We start from the raw sequence: 25,963 nt of genomic DNA on the forward strand, positions 1-25,963 counted from the left end.
CACCACGGGTGGCACTTTTGATAATGGAGAATGAAATATTACAAATGTAGTTTTAGTGGGGTTAATGTGCAGGCAGTTACGACTGCACCAATCACTTACATTTTTTAAGTCAACATTTAGATTTTGTAACAGTACGGCGATGCTTTTATGAGATGAATATATGGTTGTATCGTCCGCATATAACAAGCAGTCAGTATGGCGAAGTGTTAGGGGCAAATCGTTGATGAAGAGTAGAAAAAGCAGCGGGCCTAGAATAGATCCTTGAGGCACTCCTGTATTAGTAACCTTGGGAGAGGAAACACTACCGTCGATTTGTACAACTTGCGACCTGTTTTTTAGGTAATTCTTAATAAGGCTCAAGGCTGGTCCTGTAATGCCGTAAGATGCGAGCTTGTGAAAAAGAATGGAATGATTAATAGTGTCAAAAGCTTTAGTAAGATCAACAAAGACTGCACCAAATAGGGAACCGTCATCAATGGCTAGTTTGATTTTGTCCGTGAAACTAATGAGCGCCAGTTCGGTTGAGAAACCTGGACGGAAACCAAACTGATGGGGAGAGAGCAAGTCGAATTTTTTGAAATATGACATGAGGCGTTTGTACAAAATCTTTTCGATTACTTTACTAAAAAAAGGAAGAATGCAAATAGGACGGTAATTGTTAATGCATTCACGGTCACCTTTCTTGAAGACGGGAGTTATCTTGCCGTTTTTTAGGGAGGTTGGAAATGTGCCATCCTTGAACATTTTGTTGATGATGTTAGCAAGAACAGGTGAAACATAGTCGATTATCAGCTTAACTCGTGAAGGGTGAATGGAGTCTAAACCCGCCCCGGTTGTTTTTAACGATGATATGACAGAGCGAACTTCAGCGCTAGAAGTAGGATATAAGTAAAAAGATTGCGGACAGCGCGATAAGTGGGAAAGTGATGGCCGGTGTTGATTGTTTTCAGTGTTGGCAAAATGGTCGTTAAAAGCATTGGCAATGTCAATTGGCTCAGTGAATGTGCAGGATGCAGTACTTATTTTCGTTAACCGTGCATGGGAATCGGTTTTGTTCAGAAACTTTTTAATTAGCTGCCAGTTTCGTTTAGTATCAGTTCCATTAAGCAATATGCGCGTTTGAAAATAGTCACGTTTAGCACGTTTCAAAATTGCACCAAGCGTATTTGAATATTTTTTATAGCGAATTTGTAGCACTGTGTTAAATGGTTGGTCCTTAAGCTTCTTATGCATTTTATCTTTTTTTGAAATTGAGTGCAATAATCCGTTGGTGATCCATGGGTTTCTTCGCTCTTTAAACCGCCAAGAAATAGGGACATGCGATGTGCTCTGTGTTATGCAGTTTGCTATTAGAGCAGAAAATGAGTCGTAGGCTTGCTCAGCAGATTCGTTTTGTGTGACATCAGTCCAGTCTAGTTGGTTAATCAAGGAAACAAATGTTTCTGTGTTAAACACCGCTTTCATGACTTGTTTATGATTTGTGGCACGGGGCAAGAGAGCGGATTCTATTCTGAGAAAAACAGGATAATGGTCACTAAACTGATAGTCTATTACAGCCGCAGAGGCGCTCGTTGTCAAACTGGACAAAATGTGGTCAATCAGTGTATTCGTGCCTGATGGATCGCACCTAGTAGGAGCTGTGATTAACGATGAGAAGCCAAAACTTTGAAAAACGCGAACATAATCCGAGCATGAATGACTGTAAAGGTCAAGTATGTTAATGTTAATGTCGCCGCATATGATGACGTTTTTGTTTTCAAAAACGAGAAGGTTTAGAAGGGATTCAAGTTGCGAGCAAAAATGAACAATAGATGAAGACGGAGAGCGGTAGATTGATGCAATGATGGTGTTTCTGCCGTTCAGTGAAAAAACCGTTTGGTCAAATTCAAGCCAGACCGATTCACAGTTTAGGTTAGTAAAAGAAAGATCGTGACGACGCCTATATGACAATGACGAATCAATAAAGACCGCAGAACCACCACCACGGGCTGAATCGCGGTTGCAGTACTCAGAGGTATAGTTCGACATGCCATATAGATTACCATCGTTATTTGTTAACCATGTCTCAGAGAGGCATATGACTGAAAACGTGTGATTGATTGCTGTCAGGAAGTGTATGAGGTCATTATGATGCTTTCTGAGGCTGCGGACATTGAAATGAATCAATGATAAAGCTGGGGGTTTATTCTTGAGAAATGTTTTAGTTTGCTGATAAGACAAAACAGAGGAATCCATGGTTGTTCCAGATATCTTAGAGGCAGCCATCTACTGAAAGACAGATAGATGGCCTGCTTCACGTATACGAAAGACGCGGCTGTATAAGTTGTATTATTTACTGTATAGGCTGTATAAGTTGTAATTTACTGTATAAGTTGTATAAGTCGTGTTTGACAGTTTAAGCGAAGCGTCGTCCACTCATCGCTGTGCATAGATGTAGCGACCCGTGCCAGTGCAGGATATTACATTGAGCTCATGTTTGTTCTTAGTGCGTCTCGCCAAAGCTTTTTGAAATCAACTGCAAAACGACGGCGACGCGAAGTACCGTAGACGCACCGCCACGCTCTTCTGACTCGACTTCACTACAAAACGAGAGGGTTGTTGGGGGCAGACCACTTGAACAGATGCACCTGGCATTGCAGCAGACGAAACTTTAAGTGTTTCTTAATACTGTGCCGTTATTTCCATAAATAGATACTGCGTACTTTTGAGGGCAAAACAACAATGTTTGTTTTGAAATGTTGTAAAGAATAACTCATTACATCTTGATGTCAAATGTGGAACAAAATGGCAGAGCAATGCATACCCTGGTGGTTAAATTTGTTCAGGTTTCACTTCTACCACCTAGTTACAAAAACCTTTTGCATTAATGTTTGCATACAAAAAAAATGAAGGAAGTTTCAATTAGGCACTACTCTATATAACTGTTTTACACTCAGCAAACAAGCGTCCTGAATCTCAAGAATGTTCCATTCGAAGCAGATCCGAAGCCTGTCCTTCCCATAATTCCCATGGGGGTACAAGTGCCACTGAAGGAGCCCGCGTAGACGCTAGCACCAGATTCCACTCTAGGTATTATTGTATGTAACTCTATGTGGTGTTCCTAAAGCACTATTTGAAATGATACAGTGGAGCCCCGATTATACGACCTTGAGGAGACCATGCAAAACTGTAGCATAATCCATGTGTTGTATAATTGGAAAAAAGCTATCCTAGAATATAGGCATTGACACCCTGCCTTCCTCAAAATACGGGTACAGGCTGCCTGAATAAGCTTGCGGCATGACCCTGCACTTCTACAACGATGGTAGGTTAAAATATTTTTGAAAATGGCAGCTAAACATTTAATTGAAGGGGGTTAGAGCAAATGTTTATCCTCTACAAAAAACAAAAAAACGAATCCGACATGCCTCTTGTTCCGATAAGTCAGGTCTGAAAATTGCCTGCACACAAAAGCAAAACCGAACTCGCGTTGGCGACTGCCTCTCTTCGGAAGAGCCCCTCACGGTGTCATCGTCATCTCATCATGCACATTTTGTTGTGTGCTTGTGTTGCGTGCTTTTGTGCACAGGCTGAGCTGTGCAAGTAGAACTTGTTCTCTTATGAAGTACATTTGGGGATGTGCCTGTGCTAATAAGAACGCTTGCAACACGAGAAGGTTATTTTACGTGGTGAAGATTACTGCGTGGTGTCCGTTTGCGTGCCTGAGGCGTGTGACCACAAACAGCAAACGGAGGGAAAACCTTCAGCTGTCTGGTGTCCTGGAAAAGTTTCCTCGTGTTCCAAGCGTGAAAATATCTGAACCTTAAAGACGAGCTTATCGACTTACTGAAGCTACTCCGCGTGGCTATAGCTTGTCTAGGTAACGGCTCTGGATGCAATCGAGGCGTATCCAGAAGCGACCTTAGAGCCAGGAAGATATGAACTACCAGGAGAACAAATTGTTCATCTCAAGGCGTTCTGTACCTGTCTCACTTAATTTTTTTCTTCGAATTACCAACCGATGAGTGCGCAAGTTTTTATTTTGCACTCGCAAATATTTGGTCGGTTGTAGATTCGAGTAAAAAAAGGTGATCTTTTTCTCGGATGGTAACTAAGAGTTGTTGTACAGTGCAGTGTCGACGTAAAATTGCTATGTAAAACGGAGGTTTTTTAATACGTTATTTCTGAGAGGGTTTCGCCAGGACCAAACTGATTGTTCTCAAAAACCCGGGTCATCGCGAATTCAAGAGATGTATAATGGAGGTTCCACTGTACTTGCATGATGTCTTTGGTGTATCGCACTTTTCATACTTTCATTGATTTCCCGGACCTTGTGATACGCTGGGCCCTTGGAGACTGCGGCCACTCGGTCATAACAAGGTCCAACAGCAAACACACGGCGCTTTCTGGTGAGCAGGGCCTGCAAGCAAAGTCCCTGTACAGATACGGAGCGTACACATAAGGACTGCACATATGTGGAGTACAGATACAGAGTGCATAGATGTGGAGCTTACAGCTGTGGAGTTGGCCAAAACTTGTGGGAAGTAGTTTTCACTTAATGAGTTAGCAAGCATGCTTTATGCCAAGTGGCTACCTCACGTGAGGTGCGTCATGGTTTCGGAATTGCAGTCTTGGTAATTACTCTTTTGGAAATTGCTCTGTCTGTCTTTATGGTTACTTTCTGCAATGTTTGTAAGCAAACTGTGCCTGTATAGGGCTTCCATCATCCAAACTCTTGTGAAAGGTTCAAGCCTGCTAGCTCTCAGAAATAATTATGTGTGGTTTAATCTCAGCAAATCGGGATTGCTTAGAATTTAAGTAACTTTAGTTTCGAGCAAGTTCATTTAGACAAGCTTCTGTAGCAGGTGAGATTGGCAGCTGAAAATCACTGCAAAAGGCTCTGTCACCAAAAAAGACGTGCTGACTGTCACTCCTGGCTGTTTTATCATCTCTTTAAAATTAAATCTGAATAAAATTTATAGAGCTTGCACTTAGGTCTGTGTAGCGTAGACAACCTCCTTTGTTCAGTTTCTTCTGCATGTTATGCATGTTGCACTAAAGATTTAAGGTCATCTTCTGGAATGTAAAATGGTGTTTCACTAAGCATGCAGGTTAGAAAATGCTTATAAAGAATGTAATCTTATGCTAGGGTTAGTTTCGAAATGCCAAACATGTCACTGGAGTGTTTCGAGACATGCAAAACTGCATGATAGGCATACACTGTATTGCCCTAGCTTGGCAGAATGGCGTTGTTAAAAATGAAAAAAAGCCAGAAATAGCTAAGCTGTGTACACCACACTACGGTGCTCGCAGTGGGGTGCGTGGAACAAACTGATCTCAACATAAATCTGTCTGTAATGTGTTTGTTTGTTCATGCAAACACTGGCCGTTTTTTTCTTTGTTGGTCTCATTTCATGGTTATTTGCAATAAGACACCTTCAACGCTTATAGTGGAACTATTCAATGGCACCAGCATTCTGATATTTTTCTGGCATCATTGCAAAGCTTCCTATCACTGCTTAACCTTTCGATCAAGCAACAAATTTATTAAAAATGACATTTTCATTCCTGTCATTCTTTAAAAATATTTTTTATATGTGAGCTCACTTAGCACAGCTTTTAAGATGCTGAAGAACTCTACTACAGGTATGCTTTTCCTTATATTTTTTTTCTCTCTTCCAATTCAGGCTGGCTCCAAGATAGAGAAGTACAAGTCAAAGTCTCAAAGTAAGCGTTGCTTTGCGAGCATGCTACAGTTTTTTTTCTTTCTATTAAACATGTATAAATATTCAAAAAGGTTTAGTACTTGGCAATACTTCTTGGTGATTGATAGCTTGGCTGAGGGAAGTGGCTATTCGATTCATTAACTGCCACTGGAAGCATCAAATGCATAGCTTTTTGAGTAAACCACGCTTAAATGCTGCGATTGATTTGTATCTGATTAAATCCACTTTAATTATAAAGCCTGCTACAGTGATTAGTCAAGTAGCCGAGGTATTTGCTTTGAAGTGTGATTAGTGTGAGTCAGTTATATGACTTCGTGTGAGGATTCTGACTTTTGGGCCGTTTGGTGTAATCATTAAATTTTGTACTTCACGTGGGTGAAAGTGCGTTGCACGTGCGCCTTTTATCACGATCAGGGCCTCACATTTATTTATCAAGACCAGCAATGGTCTATGCTAATTGGTCTGAACTAATCTGCATAGAGATTGGCGCAGACTTAAGCCAAATAACAATCTAAGCCTGATTGCAATGTGCAGATTGGGATTGTCTTGATCTCGATTGGGCCCAATCGCAATTGAAAGTGAAAATGTAGCAGAACCCAATCGCCGTAAAGCCTTATCTGGATTGGCTCCGATTACGATCTAGAGTTACTGTGCGACACCTTTATCAAAGAATAAATTGCTGTGAGCATATCTCTCATCATCTATTTACTGAATGTCTGTGTTGTGACTTCACCACTCTCTCTCTCTTTTTTTTATACTGTTCTTCCAGTGGACCGGATGTTTACCAAGAGTGGACCCTCAACAATGAAGCTGACAGTCAAAGGGCTGGCAGCTGTGGAGCCTGACTCGGGTGCTTAATTATTTATTTAATTGTAACACCTTGCTTGCTCGCCTGAGGTAAAAGAATCAGAGCCACGAAGATTTGAAATGAGTTTAGTGCTTGTGAGTGTTAAATGCACTCACACAAAGTGCAAAGCAAGGGCGATCAAAGGGTCATATTAAAAAAAAATAAAAAGAGTGAAGTCCTCTCGTCATCTTCTTAATGTGGAAGTCTCTGTTGCATTACAGCTGTGTCTTCCCAGTTTACGCTGACGATTTCTGATTTTGAGCATTCCTCTCATTTGGTTTTTCAAACACATGAGCGAGCTCCTCGACATATAATCCCTGTGTTTCATTCCTTCGAGTAACTTGCAACTTACGCCAGCATCCAGCCAGCTTTTGTGCGATTTTCGTGGCTCTTTTTTTTCGTGCCTTCTGGTCTCTTCCTATCGGCATTTAAATTCTATTGTGTCTACAGATAACAGCAAGGGACAGAGTGTGGAGAGAAAAATAAAATGCAATTTAGACTACATGTGATGATGTCCCATATTAGTAGTCTTAAAGGCGGTCTTAGTTGATGGGGCTGTGTCGTATGGAATTGTCATTTGGTGGTTACGATAGTAGTATTACGTACAAAATCTGTAAGCAATGGACTCTGCCTAATATGTTTTTGGTTGCAAAAGGAAGAATTAATGCTTGCAATATGTTGTTCTGGAGATAGCAAACAAGGGTTCCAGCCACAGTACGTTAGTCGCTGTGGCTACAAGATGCAGAATTTTTTTTGTTTGTCAGCGCATATGTTGTTGCTCCTGCAGGCCTTGCCGACGTTGCACATGTCTACACCAAGGGCGACGAAATCTACAGCTCGGTCCTGGGTCTTGTCGACGTCAGCAAGGGCACCAACTCCTACTACAAGCTGCAGCTCTTAGAGGGCGACAAGAAGAATCGGTCAGTCGACGATTTCATTTGTGTCTTTCAAATGATAAGATTAGAGTGAAATGAATGTAGAATATCATAATGCATCATGTTCCTAAATATGTAATGATTGCCCAAGCCTGTTCAACCGGGTAAATCAAATGAAAGCTAATTCAGCATCTTCATTGTCTTTTTGAATACAGTAGACTCTCAGTAACGGAAATTTTTTATTAAATGGAGTTGCTGCTTAAATGGAACAACCGTTCCTACGGTGGTAGATCTTGTACATGGACAACGCAACCTGGTTCGTCTCTCGGCAAATGAAACTGCTGTTAAATGGAACCTAGTTTCTCGGTCCCTTCAGGTTCCCTTCAACAAGAGTCTACTGTAGTTTAACCCAGTTGCGGGGGTCAAACTTTCTCCTTTGCCCTCATCTCGCAGCTACTGGGTGTTCCGTGCGTGGGGTCGTGTGGGGACGAGCGTAGGCGGCAACAAGGTTGAGGAGATGGACTCGCTGCACGAGGCCAAAACACACTTCAAGTCTCTCTTTGAAGAAAAGACTGGAAACCTCTGGGAGGACCGCAAGGACTTCGTCAAGCAGCCGAACCGCTTCTATCCGCTCGAGCTCGACTATGGCCAAGTAAGACTCCTGCCGATTTCAGAGCTGTGAATGGCTGGTTGTCAGCTACTGAGTCATGTGAGAGTAACATTGAAGTCGTGTTAGCCAGCCAGCCAATAATGTGTCTTCTTTGCAGTCGAATGGGAGTTGTGTCGGCTAGTCGCAGTTGTGTCGGCTAGTCGCAGTTGCCTCAATGTCATGCGAGAGTTCTGTGCACTTCAGTCGTGTGGTTTAGCTGCATAGTAGCGTGGGAGTCTTGGAGAGAAGTCTTGTGGTAGTAACGTCACGGACAAGTAAGAAGAATCAAGGCGTAGCAATGCGCTCTAGTTACGTTGGTCAGTTGCATAACTATGTGGGAATCTTGTACAGTCAGTGCCGTATTATGTAGTAATACCACAGCCAAATAGGTCATCGCCGAAGTCGTGTGGCGGTCATGGGCATTTCAGTGTCGTGTAGGTCAGCTGCATAATGTGGACATTCAGTTTGTTCATTCAAGAGTCATGTCGACCTGCCATTTACACTCAAACCTCGATATAACGTACCCCGATATAATAAAATATCTGTTATAACAAAGTAAATTAAGAATAGTCTTGAATAGATACAGTTTTAGGAATATACGCTTATAATAAATTTTCAAATATAACTAAGGTGTAAGGTGTAAGTTTGTTATAAACGTGTAAGGTGTAAGTTTGTTATAATGTAGTTTGACTGTGGTCATGACGGAGTTTTGTGCACAGATGTGCTCTGTAGGGCCATGTTGCTGTAACTCTTGTCATGCATTTAAACTGCAGTCATGAAGCAGTCATGTGCATTGCAGATTCATGCTGGTAAGCTTTGAGATCTGCAGTTATTTGGGAGTTGGTACGTTTAAGTCATATGGCCACATTGTTATGATGGAGTTTCGTGCACAGCGGCGTCGCTGCAGGGTGATGTGACAGTAGCTTCAGTCATGTATGTCAACTACAGAGTCACATGGAAATTCTTTGCATCCCCATAGTAGCATAGATTTATTTCATTTACTAGTCACATTGGAGCTTACGCAGTTGAGTTGCTTTAGTTATAGAGTTGCTTGTTAGACCGCCTCAGTGCTGCACGTGACTGTGCAACAAGCAAAAAGGCTTACGACAGGAATTGCTTGTCCTCTACTGCATTGCATACTTTCGGCCGTGCTGCTTGCATGATGCATCGTCTTTTCTTTTTGCACCATCCTTACAGGAAAGCGTCGACAAGAAGCAGTTGAAGCCCAGCAAGGACTCCAAGCTTCCCATGGCCATTCAAGAGCTTATCTGCATGATCTTCGACATCAACAACTTTGAGAAGACCATGCTTGAATTTGAGGTGGGTCGTCAGTGGCGATGCAGCAGCTTTCTTTGAAACATTACATCAATTTTGTGCAGGAGGGGTTCCCCAATGTTACTTGTTACTTGTTACTTTTTCTTGTTACTGCCTTGTCGGCCTTGAATTTTGTATAGCATTGGAGCTCTGAATTCAGCATGTCTCAAGACCATTGGTAGAGTGGTATGGCGGCAGATCGATAGATTGATTTGATTGGAACAAGACAGAGGTGACACCTTCATTTTTTTTATTGAACATGAAATAATGATGATGATCTGTTTTGCAGATTGACTTGACCAAAATGCCCCTTGGAAAGTTGTCTAAGCGGCAGATTCAGAAGGCTTACTCGGTGCTCACGGAGCTGACAGAGGTGAGATACCATTTCACTTGTTTGGAGGGTTTTCTGTGTGAAAGGCGAACTGTGATACAAGCCTCAAATTTTGATTTCATTCATATTGCAAACGATGTTTCAGCAGCGGTTGAATGAATTTATGCAAAGCCTTTTCAGATTATGGGACTTAGCGTTTGCCCTTATTTAAGGTTACCACTGCAACCGTACGCTACGTTTTTTGTGTTACATTGCCTTCATAAACTCTAAGGCTTTGGCATGTTGGTCGAGATGCAAGGCATAAAGAAGGGCAGCTTTATAAACTCGAGGAATGGGCTCTTCTTTTCAGTGTTCATTGAATGTCTGATGTGACATGCAAAATAGAATGGAAATAGTCTCATGGAATGAAGTGCAGATGTGACTGCAAAGTGTGTTAGGAATTCGATACTGTCGGAGATCATCAACTCTATAAAAGGGACGTCAACGAGAAAGGCGATTTGTCTCATATTAATAAATTTCTGTGTCACAGTACCAAAAACAAGATGCTTACCACTAAAAGGCGCTTGGTAAGGAAGGCAACAAGCGCGTGGAAGGGGGGGGGGGGGGAGGGGAGAAAAGATGCGGCGATGCTGCCTCGAACTTCATACATCAATCACCGTGACGTAGATTTTTACGGGTATAATAGGGCAACCGTTTCTTACGATCAGTAAAAATGAAGTACATTGTTCTCTGAGCAGGCCAGAGACTTAACAAACGGACTTCGAGAAAGTTTCTTCGAGGTGCTGCCACCAAAACACGGAACAGTACACTTTGAAATCCGTGACGTCATGTGCAGCAGTTTTGGCGTGAACTTAAAAAGTAGTATGACTTTGATTATCTCCTTTATTAATGAACATGTCATGGTGAAATTGTCATCGGAGTTTTCGAAGCACATTTTATCAATCCAAAAGCACTTATTCTCTCCGCGCAGCTGATAAAGTCTGACGGAACGGACAACCAGTTTCTGGATGCCTCGAACCGCTTCTACACGCTCATCCCGCATGACTTTGGCATGAGCAAGCCAACGATACTCAAGGACGACAAGCTGATTGAGGTTTGTTTGCCACAGCTCTTGGTTCCATGTTGGTTTCCTGCTTGTAACTGTTGCTTGTGCAGCATGCCTCTGTGTGAATTGCCTGCATATTCCTAGCTGATGTGCTTGTGTGAGGGCCACGCTTTGTTAACGAGTAGTGAAGCCTGTGTTTTGCTTTTCTTTAAAGCGAAGGGATGTTTTAAGGATTCGGTCAGTAAATAAATGCGCTGTTCCTCGTTGTTTTTTTTTATAACCACAGTAATTCTACTCTCTGCTAATTCAGGTGTTGTTTTCTATGTTGCCATAAAATCGACACAAATGCGTTTTTTTAGGTATAGGAAGAGGGTCCCTTATGAATATTTTTGTCCATAACATATACCCTGAAAGGCAACAATTTGATTCCAGCATGATTCTGGCATGTTACATAAAAAAAGCTTCTTTGAGAACATTAAACTCTAGAACACAAATGCTAAGATTTGTGGGTATAGGCTTCATTGACAATGATGGCTTTTTCGCTTTTCGCCTCTTCCTTGTGCCTGTCAACAGCAAAAGGTCAACATGCTGAGCTCGCTGCTAGAGATCGAGGTGGCCGTCAACTTGCTCAAGAGCGAGGGCGACACTGAGGAAGACAAGCTGCACCCTGTGGATTTCCACTACAGTCAGCTGAAGACGGACATCCAGGTGCTGGACAGGTCGCACGACGAGTTTTCGCTGATGAGCAAGTTCGTCGAGACAACGCACGCAGAGACACATCGTTCGTACAAGCTGGAGATTCTCGAGGTGAGAGTGCACTTACGCCCAGATGTGGAACCTTGTGTGATGCAATACAGTCGAATCTCGATAATTTGAACTCGAAGGGGCCCGAAAATTTGTTCGAAATAAAAGAAATTTGAATTAATGAAAGCTAAGTAAACAGGGGGCTCCCCATGCAGTGGTGCATGTGCATTAAGTTAACACATGAGGGGGAAGGTTCAGAAGACTTGCATTTATTCACAAATCACAGGACATCCATCGTGAATTAAAGTAATCGGTGATGCACGTCTGCACGCGTTTGCCTTGCAGCAAGTCAATCAATTTCGCACGCAACTTGCAAAGCATGTCTACTTCGGCTTCAGTATTCTCCGGGCAAGAGAAGTTGCGCGCGACAATGTCCAGCCTTGATACTCTCAAAAGACAACGACAACAACGACTGGATCTCTGCTACTACACTCTGTGCCAAAGCCGCAGCGTTGCCAGCACGTGAAGAGAAAAGAGGAGCGTCTCCATGCGGAGAAAAGCAGATCAGCATTTGAGAGAAAACCAACACTCTATGGCAGCTTCTTCTTTTTTTTGCTCTCTTCGCGTTTGCGCACGTCGTTGAAGAAGAAAGGTTATGTGGCAGGGACGGGAAAGGAGAAGCATGGCACCGGTGCAGGAGAGCGCCACACTCCGCGACAGCTTTCGTTCTTTTTTCCTCTTTCTCTTTGCCCGGGCGTTAGAAGGAGAAAGGTCTTTACGTGGCAGGGACGGAAAAGGGTGGAGCGTGGCACAGGAGCGTTGCAGATCGGCATTTGAGAGAGAGCGAAAATTCGACCGCAGCCTTTTCTTTCCTTTTCCTTTCATTCGCGCGCAGCGTTGAGGTGTCAGAGGTGCCGCCACGGGATCGGGTCGGGTGCTGAGAGCATTTTCGGAACGCGGTATGTTCGAATTAACCTAGCTCTGCGAACGAGCTAGCTCTTTTGAGCTAGTGCTTGCGCGTTCGAAGCGCCGGGCGTTTTCTCCCATTGGAATACACATAGCTCTGACAGGACCTCGTCGTGAGTTCGATTAACCGGAAGTTCGAATTAAGCATGTTAAAATATAATGAGATTCGACTGTATTTGCAAAAATGCCAAGTCCCCACTTTGGGAATACACCGTCTCTACTTGAATTTGACGTGAACACGGTTGTAGGCTAGGAGTGACTTTACAGGAATACAAAAATAAGACAAAAACAAAAGAATAATGTGCATCCGTGCGCTTTTTAGACAACTTGAAATCTGGTGTTTGGTTGCAACAATATGGTAAATTTCAAGTAGTAAGAACCAGGAAAAAAATACATGTATCATTTTAGTAGATACGATACTACTAGCTTCTGTTTGAATGGTATTAATATGAAAATTTTCTGTTTTTTTTGTGTGTGTGTGTGTCAAACGGAAGGACAAGCTTTCATAGCCTATCCACCAGTAGGCATGAGTACACCCTGAGAAGGTAATTCTGGTATGTTTTCAAAAGCTAACTTCGGTTCCTACTGTACCATAACGTTCCAACGCTGTATGAGCTTCTCGTCACGTCATGCAAGGTATCGTAATGTTTTCACAGCTCCTCTTGTTCCTGGCTCCGTTGGCAATGCATGAGCGACCATTTTGGATGTGTTTGTGCCTGACTTCTTCACGACTAGCCATACTGGTGCGTGAGGTCTCCGGAATTGACACTGCAGTCTGACATCACATTAGTGTTGATGCCAGCAGGTGCACCGTAGGAAAATAGACACTCTCACCAGCATTTACTGAGCTTTACGCATGCATTGAGTAATCTGTGTACAGGATATTTATATGGCAGAGTAAACTAATCTTTCGAGATTTGTGGCAGTACTGTTTTAAAGGTTTTAGCTTGTTCTTACAACCTACGAAGTTGCTTATTGAAGTAAATCTGTCAGATGTATACAGAGCATATATTTATGCCTGCTGTAAGGCTGGTGTCCCCTGGTTTACAAGCACAATTATCAGGCGTTTCTGTTGAAAAACTCTCTCTGTAAAGCAAGTTGTGTGACTGCTGCTGTAATGATTTTGTCGGAGTTGTTGAAGTACGATGAATAAAAATCACCTTGGGCTAGTTGGTTGCGCAATTTCAGGCTGCATGCATGTTACAGAGGAGACACCTATGAAGGCGCAGAAAAACAACCAGAACACCCACCTCTTCTGGTTGTGTTTTTCTGCGCCTTTGTGTCTCTTCCATAACCTCCATGCAGCACAACGTTTGGCAACTCATGATGAATATATGAATGAACTGTACGGAAATATACAAAAATTGACAAAACATGCATGTTGTTTTCTTTGTGTTTTTCAGCTGTTCAAAGTGGTGAGAGATGGCGAAGCTAAGCGATACAAGCCCTTCCGGAAGCTCCACAACCGCAAACTGCTTTGGCACGGCTCGCGACTCGCAAACTTTGCTGGCATCCTCTCCCAGGGGCTCCGCATTGCTCCACCTGAGGCACCTGTGGTATGTTGAAATTTTATCATAAGAAATGCAGTTTGAACACGAGGGTGAAACACTGATTGCGGGGGTGAGGAATGGGAACGTTATACAAAGCAAGGCTAGCAGCTAGCTCTTTTGAGCCCGATCACGTGTAACTGTACAAAACGCCGATTTTGTCGTAGCGGGATTCAACTGCATTAAACTACTCGGCTTGAGGCCAATATTAGCAATACCACATCAACCTTTAGAAATCACTTCTGTAAGAACTAATGATTCTTTTTATGTCTTTGGGGCCATACCTGGCCCTTGTGCGGGGTTACACTGCATGTCATTTGCGAGTTCATGCAAGTACTTGCTGATTTCCTTTTCCTTTTTTACCTCCGTAGACTGGCTACATGTTTGGCAAAGGTATCTATTTTGCCGACATGGTCTCCAAAAGTGCCAACTACTGCTGCACGTCACCAAGCAGCCCGGTGGGACTGCTGCTGCTCTGCGAAGTTGCTCTTGGAAACATGTGAGTTTGGCGGAATAATCCGTTATTTTGGGTGTTTTTGTTTCAGAACCAAGCTGAGGTTATGAGGCACGGAAACGCAGCCATTGAACGTTGATTGCTTTTCTACAGTCGACTCTTATCAATTCAAACTCGAAGGGACCTCTGAGTGTTGTTTGAATTATCAAGAAGTTTGAGTTATTAGAAGTTCTCAGATGACTCTGGGTGAGGTGACACCACACGTTATGATTAGGCATTGATTTTATCACATTAAAAACTTTTTAAAGTGTTTTTAAGCCCTCACTGCATGCAGTGGACAGAAAGCAGAGGTGTAAGGTCTACTACAAGTTTATTGGCCATTTACTGGGGATGAAACCTTTGAAAAAAACGGTGTATTGTCAACTGCTTCATTGCTATAGGTATGTGCCTTCAGCACAAAGCTCTCTATACCATTTGAGAAGCATAACGGTTTACCATGGGTGTTCTTCATTTCAACCATTTGTTTACTAGCCAAGCCTTTTTCCTTAAAGAGCTCAGGTGCTTATTTTTAATTTTAAACTGTTAGGGTTACATAAGCACACAAATTTCTAAATAGTAGTGGGAAAAGTCGCTGATATTTTTTGGTATGTGCCCACAATAAGTGGGTTGTGGGTATGAACCCACTTATTGTGGGTACATACCCACATTACCTAATTTTCTTTCTCCCTCTCTCATGTTTACCCTCTCTTGGGATGTAGTCAGTTACCCTGTAACTGACTGATTGTATGTAGACCGAATGAAGCACCAAAGATAGCGTTCACAAAGAGAAAGCATTCATTGAACGTGAAGATGAAAGAAAGCAGTTGGTTCATGATTTAAATAACTCTAAAAGCAGACAACTGCTAGTTCTGTTGTGTGTGCTTCTATGTCGTCGTTTTTTTCATTCGCGCTGATTATAGTTATTTGCATCATAAAAATGCTGCGCTTGCCGATGCCGCGCTCATTCGGAGTCGTCTCTACTTTCGTCGTCGCTACCTTCTTTGTCCGCTGTCTTCCAACGGTGCGCAATCCTCGTTGCCATCAAGCGCATTGGATATTCCGCACTTAAAAGAGCACACAATCACTGTTTCCAGGTTTTCTTCTTACGCTGCAGACCCTCTAGCCGCGTACATTTTTTTTTTTTGTCCGCTCTGAAGTCCCGCCCGACTTGAACGTTGCACAAAAACTTGGCAGCTAGGACAACTGTCCTTTTGTAAGTGGCACTATCATGACACCGCCGGTTTGGTCCCACTGAGCTACGCCTCACACAGACCACTCGGAGCGTGACTCAAAATGACAAACGGCTCTCCTCAACACTCGCCACAAGCCAGGTGTTGACTTGGCTACTAACGGCTATAATACCATCTAGGTGGCGCTAGTTGTGCACCACTTTTCTCAATGAAAAAGGACACTTTTTTCAAAATTTTCGAATCTAAGCTGACCCTGGAGTTCGATGCAACTAAATTTGAAAAAAAAAAAAAAAATATCAGCCTAGATTCGAATAAATATGGTATAACCAACTGCTGAAACACCAAAGATACCTCGAAAACAGTAAAGGAGTGTTCAAAATTTGATTTATTCTTGACATGTGAGTGTGTATTGTCCATCATGTCTCATGTAGCGCGAGCTTACTTGTTTTTTCAGTGCACTTGCAAAGCAAATCGATCATTACTGGTGGCTGAAGTTCTCATAGATGGCTGCTACTGGATTCTTTCAACTGTCTGTGAATGTCTCCACTTTTTTTTTTTCATAGGTATGAGCGAAAGAATGCTGAATATATCACCAAGCTGCCTCCAAACTACCATTCCACAAAGGGTAAGTACGCGAGCATCTTGCGAAATTCAATTGTGGTTGTCGCTTGTCTGTCCTGAAGCTTAAAGATTGCTCGTTCTTGTAAAAGCTGAATGACGTGTAGCAAATATGGGACTTGGACAGCACTGCCATTTATTTTGTTTATTTGTTATGCTAGTATCACGTTGTCCAATTGCATCATGCAGAAAAAGGTGCATGAACTTGAAAAAGGTTCAGAGCGAAACGCAGTAGTTACGGAGGGCTGCAAGCCCTCGCCGCGGTGGTCTAGTGGCTAAGGTACTCGGCTGCTGACCCGAAGGTCGCGGGTTCGATTCCCGGCTGCGGCGGTTGCATTTCCGATGGAGGCAGAAATGTTGTAGGCCCGTGTGCTCAGATTTGGGTGCACGTTAAAGAACCCCAGGTGGTCGAAATTTCCGGAGCCCTCCACTACGGCGTCTCTCATAATCATATGGTGGTTTTGGGACGTTAAACCCCACAAATCAATCAATCAATCAATCAACGGAGGGCTGCAAGAGCGTTTCCTGTCTGTGTGTCAAACAAAAAGGAGCCAATGCTATTTTTGAAACCGTCAGTGCCTACGTGTGCCACATTTTGTGAAAGACGCAGAAATTTTCTATCGAGTGATTGGAAAATTCAGAAATTGAATTTTTTTTTTACCAAGGCAAAATAGGCCAGCCTGCCCTGAAGAAGTTCATTTGTGAGCACATGAAAAAAATCGGCAGATCATTCTTCATTGTTGCGACTGTTCTACTTTTGTTGAAAACCAGGTGTGGGCATGACCTATCCGGACCCGGAGCACAAGGTCGTCACACCCGAGGGTGTCGAGGTGCCGTTGGGACCCTCTGTCAAAGACGACAAGGCTGGCCGCAGCAGCCTGCTTTACAACGAGTATCCTTTTATTAGAGCTAGGGCCTTAGATGTCTCATCAAATGCAAAAAATAAAAGAGGCTGTGTGGCTGCCCCGAAAACTGTTTACTTCGAATGCCGGGTGAGGTCCTGCGTGCTTTATCCTGAAAGGGTTTAGCAGATATCTAATAGAATTGCGTGGGCTGTGCTGTCACTCTTTTTTTTTTTTTTTCCCTCCCCAGTGAGGCGACAGACAACACTTTGGTTGCTTTGCTTGCTGCTGTGGTCACTATTCCTTATGCATACCTTTTGTTGAGTTATGCCAATTTGGATACTAGTTAGCAGCCTGTCTTAGTCCATATGAACTTCTAGCTGTTGCTGTCCTGTCCGTCGATTTGCCCTAGCGGCACAGCTACACTTTTTAAAATGCAATATCAGGTTTCTGGTTCTCTGCTTAGGGAGAAAATATAAGAATAAGGAGTATCCTTGGTGGAACATTTAGGTCAGCTGATGCCTTTTGCCTTAATGAGAGATCAGCATGTTGTGTAACATGCGTTTGATACTTAAGAACAAGGAAAAAACAGCTCATGGAGGTTTTAAACTAATTTTGCCTTGTTGCAGCTTTCAGGACAGCACCGGTAATGCTAATGTACATATGGTATTCAAGCTTAATCTCCGAGGGAACCCCACCCTTGGCCTTTCCCTGCTTCTTTGTGTTCAGTTTATTTCTGTCGTTTTAGTTGTAATAAGGAGTTTAGGTTATGTAGTATATGAAGGCGGCTTGCAGACTGGAAATTATGATAGTGAGACCTTGTGCAGTGTTTATGATCTTTCGTGCTTTTGAATTGTACACTCACCTTGATCAGCACTCCCACTTCCTTTCATTATTTTTTTTTCGCTGTAAACAATGCTGCTTGGTGGGTGTTATTCCTTAACTCGTTTTTTTCCTCCAGGTACATTGTATATGACACAGCTCAAGTCACCATGCGCTACCTCATGAAAGTCAAGTTCAATTACAACATCTGAGGGGCACGCCAGTGAGAGCGTGTCTCATTTGCATCAGGTCGTGATTTATGCGAAGTGTCTGCACGCTTAGAAGGTGAAGAGCGTGCGAGCTCTGTAACGTGCCGAATGCTCACTGTTGGACCAAAAGTCTTCATCTCGTGCATTTTTTCTCGGCTGCTGTTTTAGCAGCGGTATGTTCTCATCATTGAAGTAAGAAGCTGCCATTGTTGTACTCAGTGTCGCTACAACGCTACAGCAGCGTTTGCAACGGAAACAAATGCAACGTTGGGTAACGTGCAACAGTTGGTGCTGCTAAGCCACATGCATCCGCAAGGTGCATGTCTGTTTTGATGCAGCCGAAACTTCTTTGGGCGGCATAAAAGACTAGCAAAAGATGACGTTTGTGCCTCCGACTGCTCATGCGTAAAACCTGCAAGAGCTTGTCATGGTGCACAGCACATGAGGCGTTGTTGCTTGTCAAATGATGTACAGGGAAGACAAGCTTTGTTGTTTTCCATGCCCCCCCCCCCTCCAAAAAAAGAAAAAAAAAAGCTATCATTCTTGCGCTGCGCTAAACACTGTCATGAAATACCGCCAACACACCCAGGCATCCTACCTAAGACCTCGTCTACAAGGCTGGGAAATTTCCCATCACATCATCGTTGCATTAAAAACGACGCACATTGCGAATGTGACGTTGCAGTGTCTGGAGAGGTGCCATCGATGTCAGTGCATTTTCTTACAGAACTAACTGCTTCTACCGCCAAAGCACGCTTGATCTATTTTTATCGTGCTATTGGGCAGGTAATATTTGAATGAAACAGTGGATTCAAATGAAACTGACATTGTGCTGCGTTTCTGCAAGCCAAGAATGCTTCAGCGCCTGTTTTGATGATGATGAGCCTTTTGCTTTGCTGGCACTCACCCACAAAGGGAAATCGGCCAAGAACCGGGTGGGAGGATCCTCAAGTTAGTTATGCATTTAAGATCAATAAATGGAATTAGAGTATAAAGCAAAAAGAAATCATAAAAAAAATATGAAAATTCTACACGAGCTAGCGGTCAGGCATTCAGATTGTCTCGGAGCGGGAAATATTAATAACAATAGACTAACAAGGTAATCTTTTTGTTACCATTATGTACACACACACAGTAGAGCAAACCTCCTAGTGGCAATAACCTAATGTAATCCCTCCAAATGATAAAATTACTGCCACATTTTTTTTAAAACCTAGCTTCTCAATTGGTGCAACGAGGTATCTTTCTATTTGATAAGAATATCGGTTGCAGAATAAAAAGAAATTCATTGTTTCTAATTCTTTGCAAAATAGACATAACAGAGATGCTGCGAGTTCAGCTTTATGTAAAATAATTGCGAATTTGCTGTTTTTGGACGTCACTTTCACTTGTCAGTTTTTTGTTTCAGTTCTCACAGGTCGGTTGTGTAGCTGTGAAGATTGGCTAACGTGTCATTATCGGAGATGTATTGCATTGTTCTTCAGTGTCCAGTTTTTTAGAAAAACATAAGATAGGGTTGTGGGATGATGGGGTATTTGATGACTTTATGAATGAGGCATTTAGGAAGTCTTGGTTGATATTGTCAGAATAATGTGTGATGCCTTGTAAAAGTAAATGATACAGTATTTCCTGGATTTGAACTTGATTTGACCGCACATGCTTGCCAATTCAAAGCTGACATTGAGCACCATGTTTTAACTCCTTGCCTACCTACACGTAGTGTGATCCCTTATTACAGGCTGAAGGAGATTTTTAGGCAGGATCGAGTCGTTGCATTATTCGGTGCTCTTGGTAGTAACTCTGCAGAAGTGAAAGTGTGTGATGAAGGGTTCAAGTGAGGAACCTGCATTCATTTGAATAAGCAGCTGGCAAGCTTATTTGGCTTGGTCACAGGATCTTGTGTGTGCGTGGTTTTGTAGAACACTCGTGCCCCGAGGTGCAGCTGTGAGTGAAAAGATTGGATGTCCACATCTGCTTCCGCAAGCAAGGCTGTTGTAGCAGGTGTGGATCTTCAATTCCACTGTGTTGTGTTTTAGTGACGGTGCTCTGTTGCAAGCGTATCACTAAGTGGGCGTGAAGTGCCATGAACTGTTGGGGCGTGTGCAGTATTGTATTGCTCATTGAGATAGGTGCACAACAGTTGTGCTATGCTTCTTGATGCTGTCTGGAATTGTGTGTACTGTCTAAAATGCAGCTGAATCACGCAATACATGACTGTGACTGTACTGTTATATTGTATGATTATTCAGTGGTGTGGTTATATTGTATTATCGACAGGCTGATAACAATGAGAGCTGGTAAAATACTGTGGTTTTAAAGGAGAATGAAAGAATACTTAAGGCATAACTTTTGCATTATACCACAATCATTCCATGCATGAAGCAGCTAACTTGTACGTGTGTGGTTGTCCCAACTTGCTCGTTAACATGTTGGTGAAATTCAAGGTGGCCACCTAGCGTCGGACATTAGGGACTCGTCTTGTTGATCGGATTTGAGTGGTGGCTGCATTTTGATCGCAGGTTCAGCTGAATTGCCAGTGTTTCTGCTTCAAATTTCTAGCGTGCAGACATCTGGGTTCAGCAAGATTGAATACCTCAAACAGTTGCTCTATGCCTTTGAATGCTAAGGAGCATTTAGAAGTTGATAGTCACCAAGTTTTTTTTTTTGTTTTCTTGCCTCACCAAAGATGTCAAGTGCTTTGAGTGCAAAAGAAGACAATATGATTTACTTGTACCTGTACAAAGTGTGCTACTTCTTTTTATTTCTGTTCTGTGACAGCTGCTACAGACCGGTTACATATGTTGTGCCTTACTATAATAGTGTGTTGAGAGCACCCAGACATCTTTTATATTTGCTTTTATTTGCCCATATAGCAGTGTGTTTTTTTTTTCTTCTGCACAGTTTTTCTATTAATCATAGTACCTTTTGTTCTTTTCTGCTTTGCAACAGCTATATATGTTGTGCCTTGTTATGATTGTGTGTAAACGTTCTCAACCATGCTGAATATTTTTATTTGAGCATGTGGTAGTGTGCTGTCTCATTTTTTTCTGCACAAACTTTTTTTCCTCCTATTAGTGTGCTTCAAGCATATCAGATTCAAGCACTCATGTTGATGCCATTGACAACTTTAGGGACTGCTTTGTGTTTTTGTGTTTGCCACACCTAATTATCCTGTATCTACCTGCATAAAACTTGATGCTCTTGTGTTTCTTTCAGATGTTTGCACAATTGAACATTAGCACAAGATTTTCCTCATACTTGGAGAAATAGCAACACACTGTTATCTTTCGACATCACTCCGTCAGTCACAAGTGCAGGAGTGTGCAAAATGTGCTTTGGCTTACAAAGTGGGAAGACTGAAATGTTTTTTTCAAACTCCGCATTTGTCCCTTTTTCTGGTCAGATTGTACATAGTGATGCTGTGCTTGAGTAAAAGTTTTTCTAAGCCAGAGATTTGTATTTTCTACTTCTTGAAAGTGGTCCAGCACTACGAGTAGTCTGGCTATGTAAAGGTCAACTCCGGCAATCTCTCGCCATGTCAAGGTAATGGCGATTAGATGTTCCTCAAGTACTACTGTCTCATACCTGTTATTAAAAATGCTCATAAAACGAAAAATATTTTAAATAAGCACAGGGGTGCTAAACCCAAACCAAAGCCCTATGACACAGTACTGTCTTTGTGTGACATCTGATGCAGACATAAACCAGAAGTCATGCTGCGCTTGTAGAAACGAAAGCTGTAAAAGCCACGAAGAGCAAAGGCTGTACTTGTGCAACTTGTCTTTCGAAAGCGCATTTTTCAATTGGTCAGCCAGCTTGACAATATTTCCCGCATTGTGAATGAACGAAACATTCTTTTACAAAAATTTTGGGTGTACCAATACATTTTTGTAAACACGGGCCCAGATGTTCATTGGAAAAAAAGCTTGGGAGTATGCCTGAATTTCGCCTTTAAGAATAGAATGGGATAGCGTGACGGACACTGTGCGCAAGTCTTCTCACTTGCTGGCCTGGCTTCAGTTCTCGGTGGATGCTTCATCCGTGCAGACAAAAAATGAACGTCTGTGCTCACAACATTAGCTGTTTCCAACTATCCTAGAGTGCCTACTGTAAGTACAGTTGTGCATTGCACACTACGCATCTATAAGGCAACACGTGAACTTGTGACGCTGTTTAGTTGATGCTTTTGCTGCTGCTGAAAATTGAATATGTTTAGGTGCTTCATAATGGTTGAGCCTTCAAAAGACTGACTTGTGCAAGTTGCATGTTTTGAAGTCTGTCGTGATTTACCATTCTTGCAAGCACTGTTTCATTTGTCAAATAAGCTTGATAGCGCTGCTACATGACATTCATATGGTTGGGTTTTTTTTCTGAAGCAGCTTCAACCAGTGGTGGGTCTCGGTAATAAAACACCTGTAGTGGGGAATTCTCTCGCACACCTGTAGTGGGGAACTCCTTCGCGCACCTGCTTACCATGCAGAAGGGCCTAGGTTTGGTTCTCACTCGGACTGGAGATTTTTATTACTTATGTTATTTGTATTTTTCCTTGGTTTTGGAGAACGCTGATTTTTCACTCACAACCAAAGGCACCCTCGCTCATCCTTACACAATATTCCACAACACTCAACGACATAACACGTACGAGGCGGCTTTGCTAACGTCTTGACAGAGCACAAGGACCCCCGGCAGATGACGTGAGAGACAGCCATTCGCGCCTACCGCCACCCGCCCAAAAGAGGCCTGCTCATCTCTCCCGTGCCACCAACAAGGCTTGCCGCCAGGGGCACTGCCGGCGCCACCGTTTTAACCATCATGATGATGATGGTGGTAATAAACGCCCGCGAGCACAATGCGACCTACCCCTTGATAGTTGTCACCCCTGAATGCGGCTTATGCGTGAGACACGTGCGGCATAAGACGAAAACAACTTTACAGGGGTTAGCAGCCCCACATCCCGCCACCCTTCATTCAAACCTTATCCCGAAAAAAAAAAAAAAACCATGAAAGAATCAGCTACACTAGCTCTAACAAAAGATGACGCACGTTCCTAAATATTGTCCGTGCACCGCGACACCGCTGCCGGGCCACACTGCTGCTCTGTGGGCGCCGGACTGCAGGCAGTTACGAAGGTCTCAAGCATGTCTATGGCCCGATGTCTCAACCGCATTCCCGGCCAGCGGCGCTGACGATGCGCAGAGGACGGCCAGTTGTGGATTACATCGCTCCCACTGCGTACATTCAAAACATTCGAAAGAACAATGCAGTAGGCCAAAGGGAAGGGAGCTTCGAGCTGCTCACCCACGTGGTACGATGGTCAGTACTGCTAGAAAATACATCGGCGGCGGCCGAGACGCCCAGCAAGAGTAAAACAAAGGTTTCTTTTCCAAACTCGTGCATCGCAAGATAAAAGAAGTGAGGGAAGCAGAGTGCAACACCTCAACGCCACGATCCACCTAGTTGTGCGGTGTGCGACAGGCGGCTACACAGAGCCTTAGGCCCAATGAGTCGCTCGACAACAACCGGCATTAGCACGCAGTCTAGGCGCAGAAGGTGGGAACATGGATACGCTCCGAAGACTCAGCGACGCAACGAAGGGCCATCCAGCGGCTTGAGGAAGCGTTGGCAAAGCAGAGGAGAAAGGGAGCCAGCGCCCCGGACAACTGGAGCGGAGGAGCCTGAGTATCCAACGCCTAGCCGGAGCACAACGTCCTCAAGATCTAGGCCCTGGGACTATAGGACTCTATTAGCCATAGTCTTTAGATAGGGAATACACGTGCCCTGCATGGCCGATGACTTCCCGCACGCCGGATGCGTAAATAAATGTTGTTTCTCTTTAGGCGCAGAAGAGGCAGCCATCAGCTCCAGAAGGTGGTCCTACTCGCTCGCTGCACATAGCAGCTAACCGAGCGATCAGTGCCCGACGTCCCGGACAGTGTCACGAAGCCTCGGCGTCGAGCCGCAAGACAAAGACAGCAACGACGCCCGACTCCCAGAGCCCGAAGAGATAGAAGAAGCTATTTACAGAAAATTGGACCACCCACGAGGCTTTCGTACTCGCGCTTCGGGCTTGGCCTACAGTCAACGTACTCTGGGCTTTGCTTACTCTAGTATGCAGACCACACGGCTCTCATCCAAGCTCGACAACGTTCTTGAGAACCAACCAACCACACACACAAAAAAATACACTTGCGAGCTGGGGAAAAAAACTCAACGTGCCGACAAGTTCAAACACATCAAAACAGCCGATCTCCTCGCTCTCAACCAAGTACACCACTGACACTAGCAGCGCAAGTCTCCCTAGGCCTACTCTACCCCTGCTCAAAAAATGGCTGTTCCGGACCTCGAAAACTGACGTCCGGTGCTCCAAGCGTCCCACTTTGGGCAGCCAGTGTGGGGTCTCGCTGTGGTGAGCGCTACGCTCTCGGAGTGAGCGGACACAGTAGACACGGTCGGAACAAATCGAAACAACACACATTTATTTAACTCAGGTCAACGATATCGTCAGCTGAATTAATACACATCAGTTGTGATCAACATGCTATGACATCCTTGCATAATATTTCACAACACTCAATGACATAACAAACACAAGAATGCACACACAAGGCAGCTTCGCCAACGCTTGACTCACCACGAGGACCCCCGGCACACTACCACGGTGCCGTACACCGCGAGCCCACGCGAGAGACAACCGTATCGCGCCTACCGCCAAGAGAGGCCCGTTCATTTCTTACTGCGGCCACCAAGACTTACCGCCAGGCGTCACTGCCGGCGCCTTTGTTCTAGCCATGACGATGATGGTGGTGATAAACGCTCGCGAGCACAACGCCACCTACCGCTCGATAGTGGTCACCCCTGAATGCGGCTCATGCGCGAGATACGTGTGTCATGAGGCGAAAACAACTTCACAGGAAGTGTTACCACCCCCACAATGGATACTGAACAAAAAAAAAAAAAGATAAAACCTCGTGGTTATACTCGGAAGATGCGAATGTTCTGATAAACAGAGTTAATTTCCCATATTTTTGAACAGTTGGCTGTATTTTTCATGAATTATCAGCGCGCGGCGGCTTTACACGGGCGGAGCAGAGACGTCACGTTCGCCGAAGCGCAGGCGGAGTCTACGAGTTCCCGTCCTCCTCTTCCTTTTCTGCACCTGTCCTTTCCTTCCACTCCCGTTTCCACAAAAGCGCTAATGTTTGCCTCAGCCGGGAGCATTGTTCGCTACCGGTGCGGGTCGAGAGACGCAAGCGACGGCTGGCATTGTTGGCTTGCCCGTATCGGGTGGATTTGACGTCACCAAACGTCATTACCTGTAGTTCACGGCGCGGCCGCTAGATGCCACAGTTTGTGAAAAACGCATTAAATTCATCATTTTCCAGTAGTTTCTACCTGGAATGAAGGTTGTCTTCATCGATTTCAGAACCCGAGTTGGTTGAAAATCTTGGTGGCAAAAATTTTGGACAACACATGATGCGCAGCACCGTAGTTGCTCTAGGCCCGAGCTCACGGGGAATTGTGATGCAGCCAGCTCCATTTATAGAAATAGGATTTTAGGACATAACATGCCTAATTATCTGCCCAAACAATTGAAATAAAATGAATGGCGTAGGTGCTCGTAAAAACCACAAAACGAACAGAAAGGCAGCGCCCCCATCCTATTTAGTCGCTGTATAAGACAAACTTTGTGCCCCCCCCCCCCCCTTTTTTTTAAGGGAAGGCCTTCACCGCTGAGAATCGCGCTTGTTGTCCACAAATTCCCACTC

General features: G+C 43.8%; 1 protein-coding gene across 1 annotated transcript in view; it reads left to right on the forward strand.

The window, feature by feature from the left end:
* The window catches only part of Parp1 (Poly-(ADP-ribose) polymerase), a 45,909-nt gene extending 27,475 nt beyond the window's left edge, over positions 1 to 18,434 (forward strand). The window contains exons 13-25 of the mRNA XM_037416330.2: positions 5,667 to 5,706; positions 6,475 to 6,555; positions 7,340 to 7,472; positions 7,881 to 8,079; positions 9,274 to 9,396; positions 9,680 to 9,763; positions 10,692 to 10,814; positions 11,340 to 11,573; positions 13,880 to 14,032; positions 14,395 to 14,522; positions 16,270 to 16,331; positions 17,096 to 17,216; positions 18,128 to 18,434. Coding sequence (XP_037272227.2) covers positions 5,667 to 5,706; positions 6,475 to 6,555; positions 7,340 to 7,472; positions 7,881 to 8,079; positions 9,274 to 9,396; positions 9,680 to 9,763; positions 10,692 to 10,814; positions 11,340 to 11,573; positions 13,880 to 14,032; positions 14,395 to 14,522; positions 16,270 to 16,331; positions 17,096 to 17,216; positions 18,128 to 18,200 — 1,554 coding nt within the window. The 3' untranslated portion in view covers positions 18,201 to 18,434. The remainder of the gene's footprint in view (positions 1 to 5,666; positions 5,707 to 6,474; positions 6,556 to 7,339; positions 7,473 to 7,880; positions 8,080 to 9,273; positions 9,397 to 9,679; positions 9,764 to 10,691; positions 10,815 to 11,339; positions 11,574 to 13,879; positions 14,033 to 14,394; positions 14,523 to 16,269; positions 16,332 to 17,095; positions 17,217 to 18,127) is intronic.
* The last annotated feature ends 7,529 nt before the right edge of the window (positions 18,435 to 25,963 follow it).

The sequence above is a fragment of the Rhipicephalus microplus genome, chromosome 8 (assembly GCF_043290135.1).
Source record: "Rhipicephalus microplus isolate Deutch F79 chromosome 8, USDA_Rmic, whole genome shotgun sequence".
In the NCBI taxonomy this organism is placed as follows: Eukaryota; Metazoa; Arthropoda; class Arachnida; order Ixodida; family Ixodidae; genus Rhipicephalus; species Rhipicephalus microplus.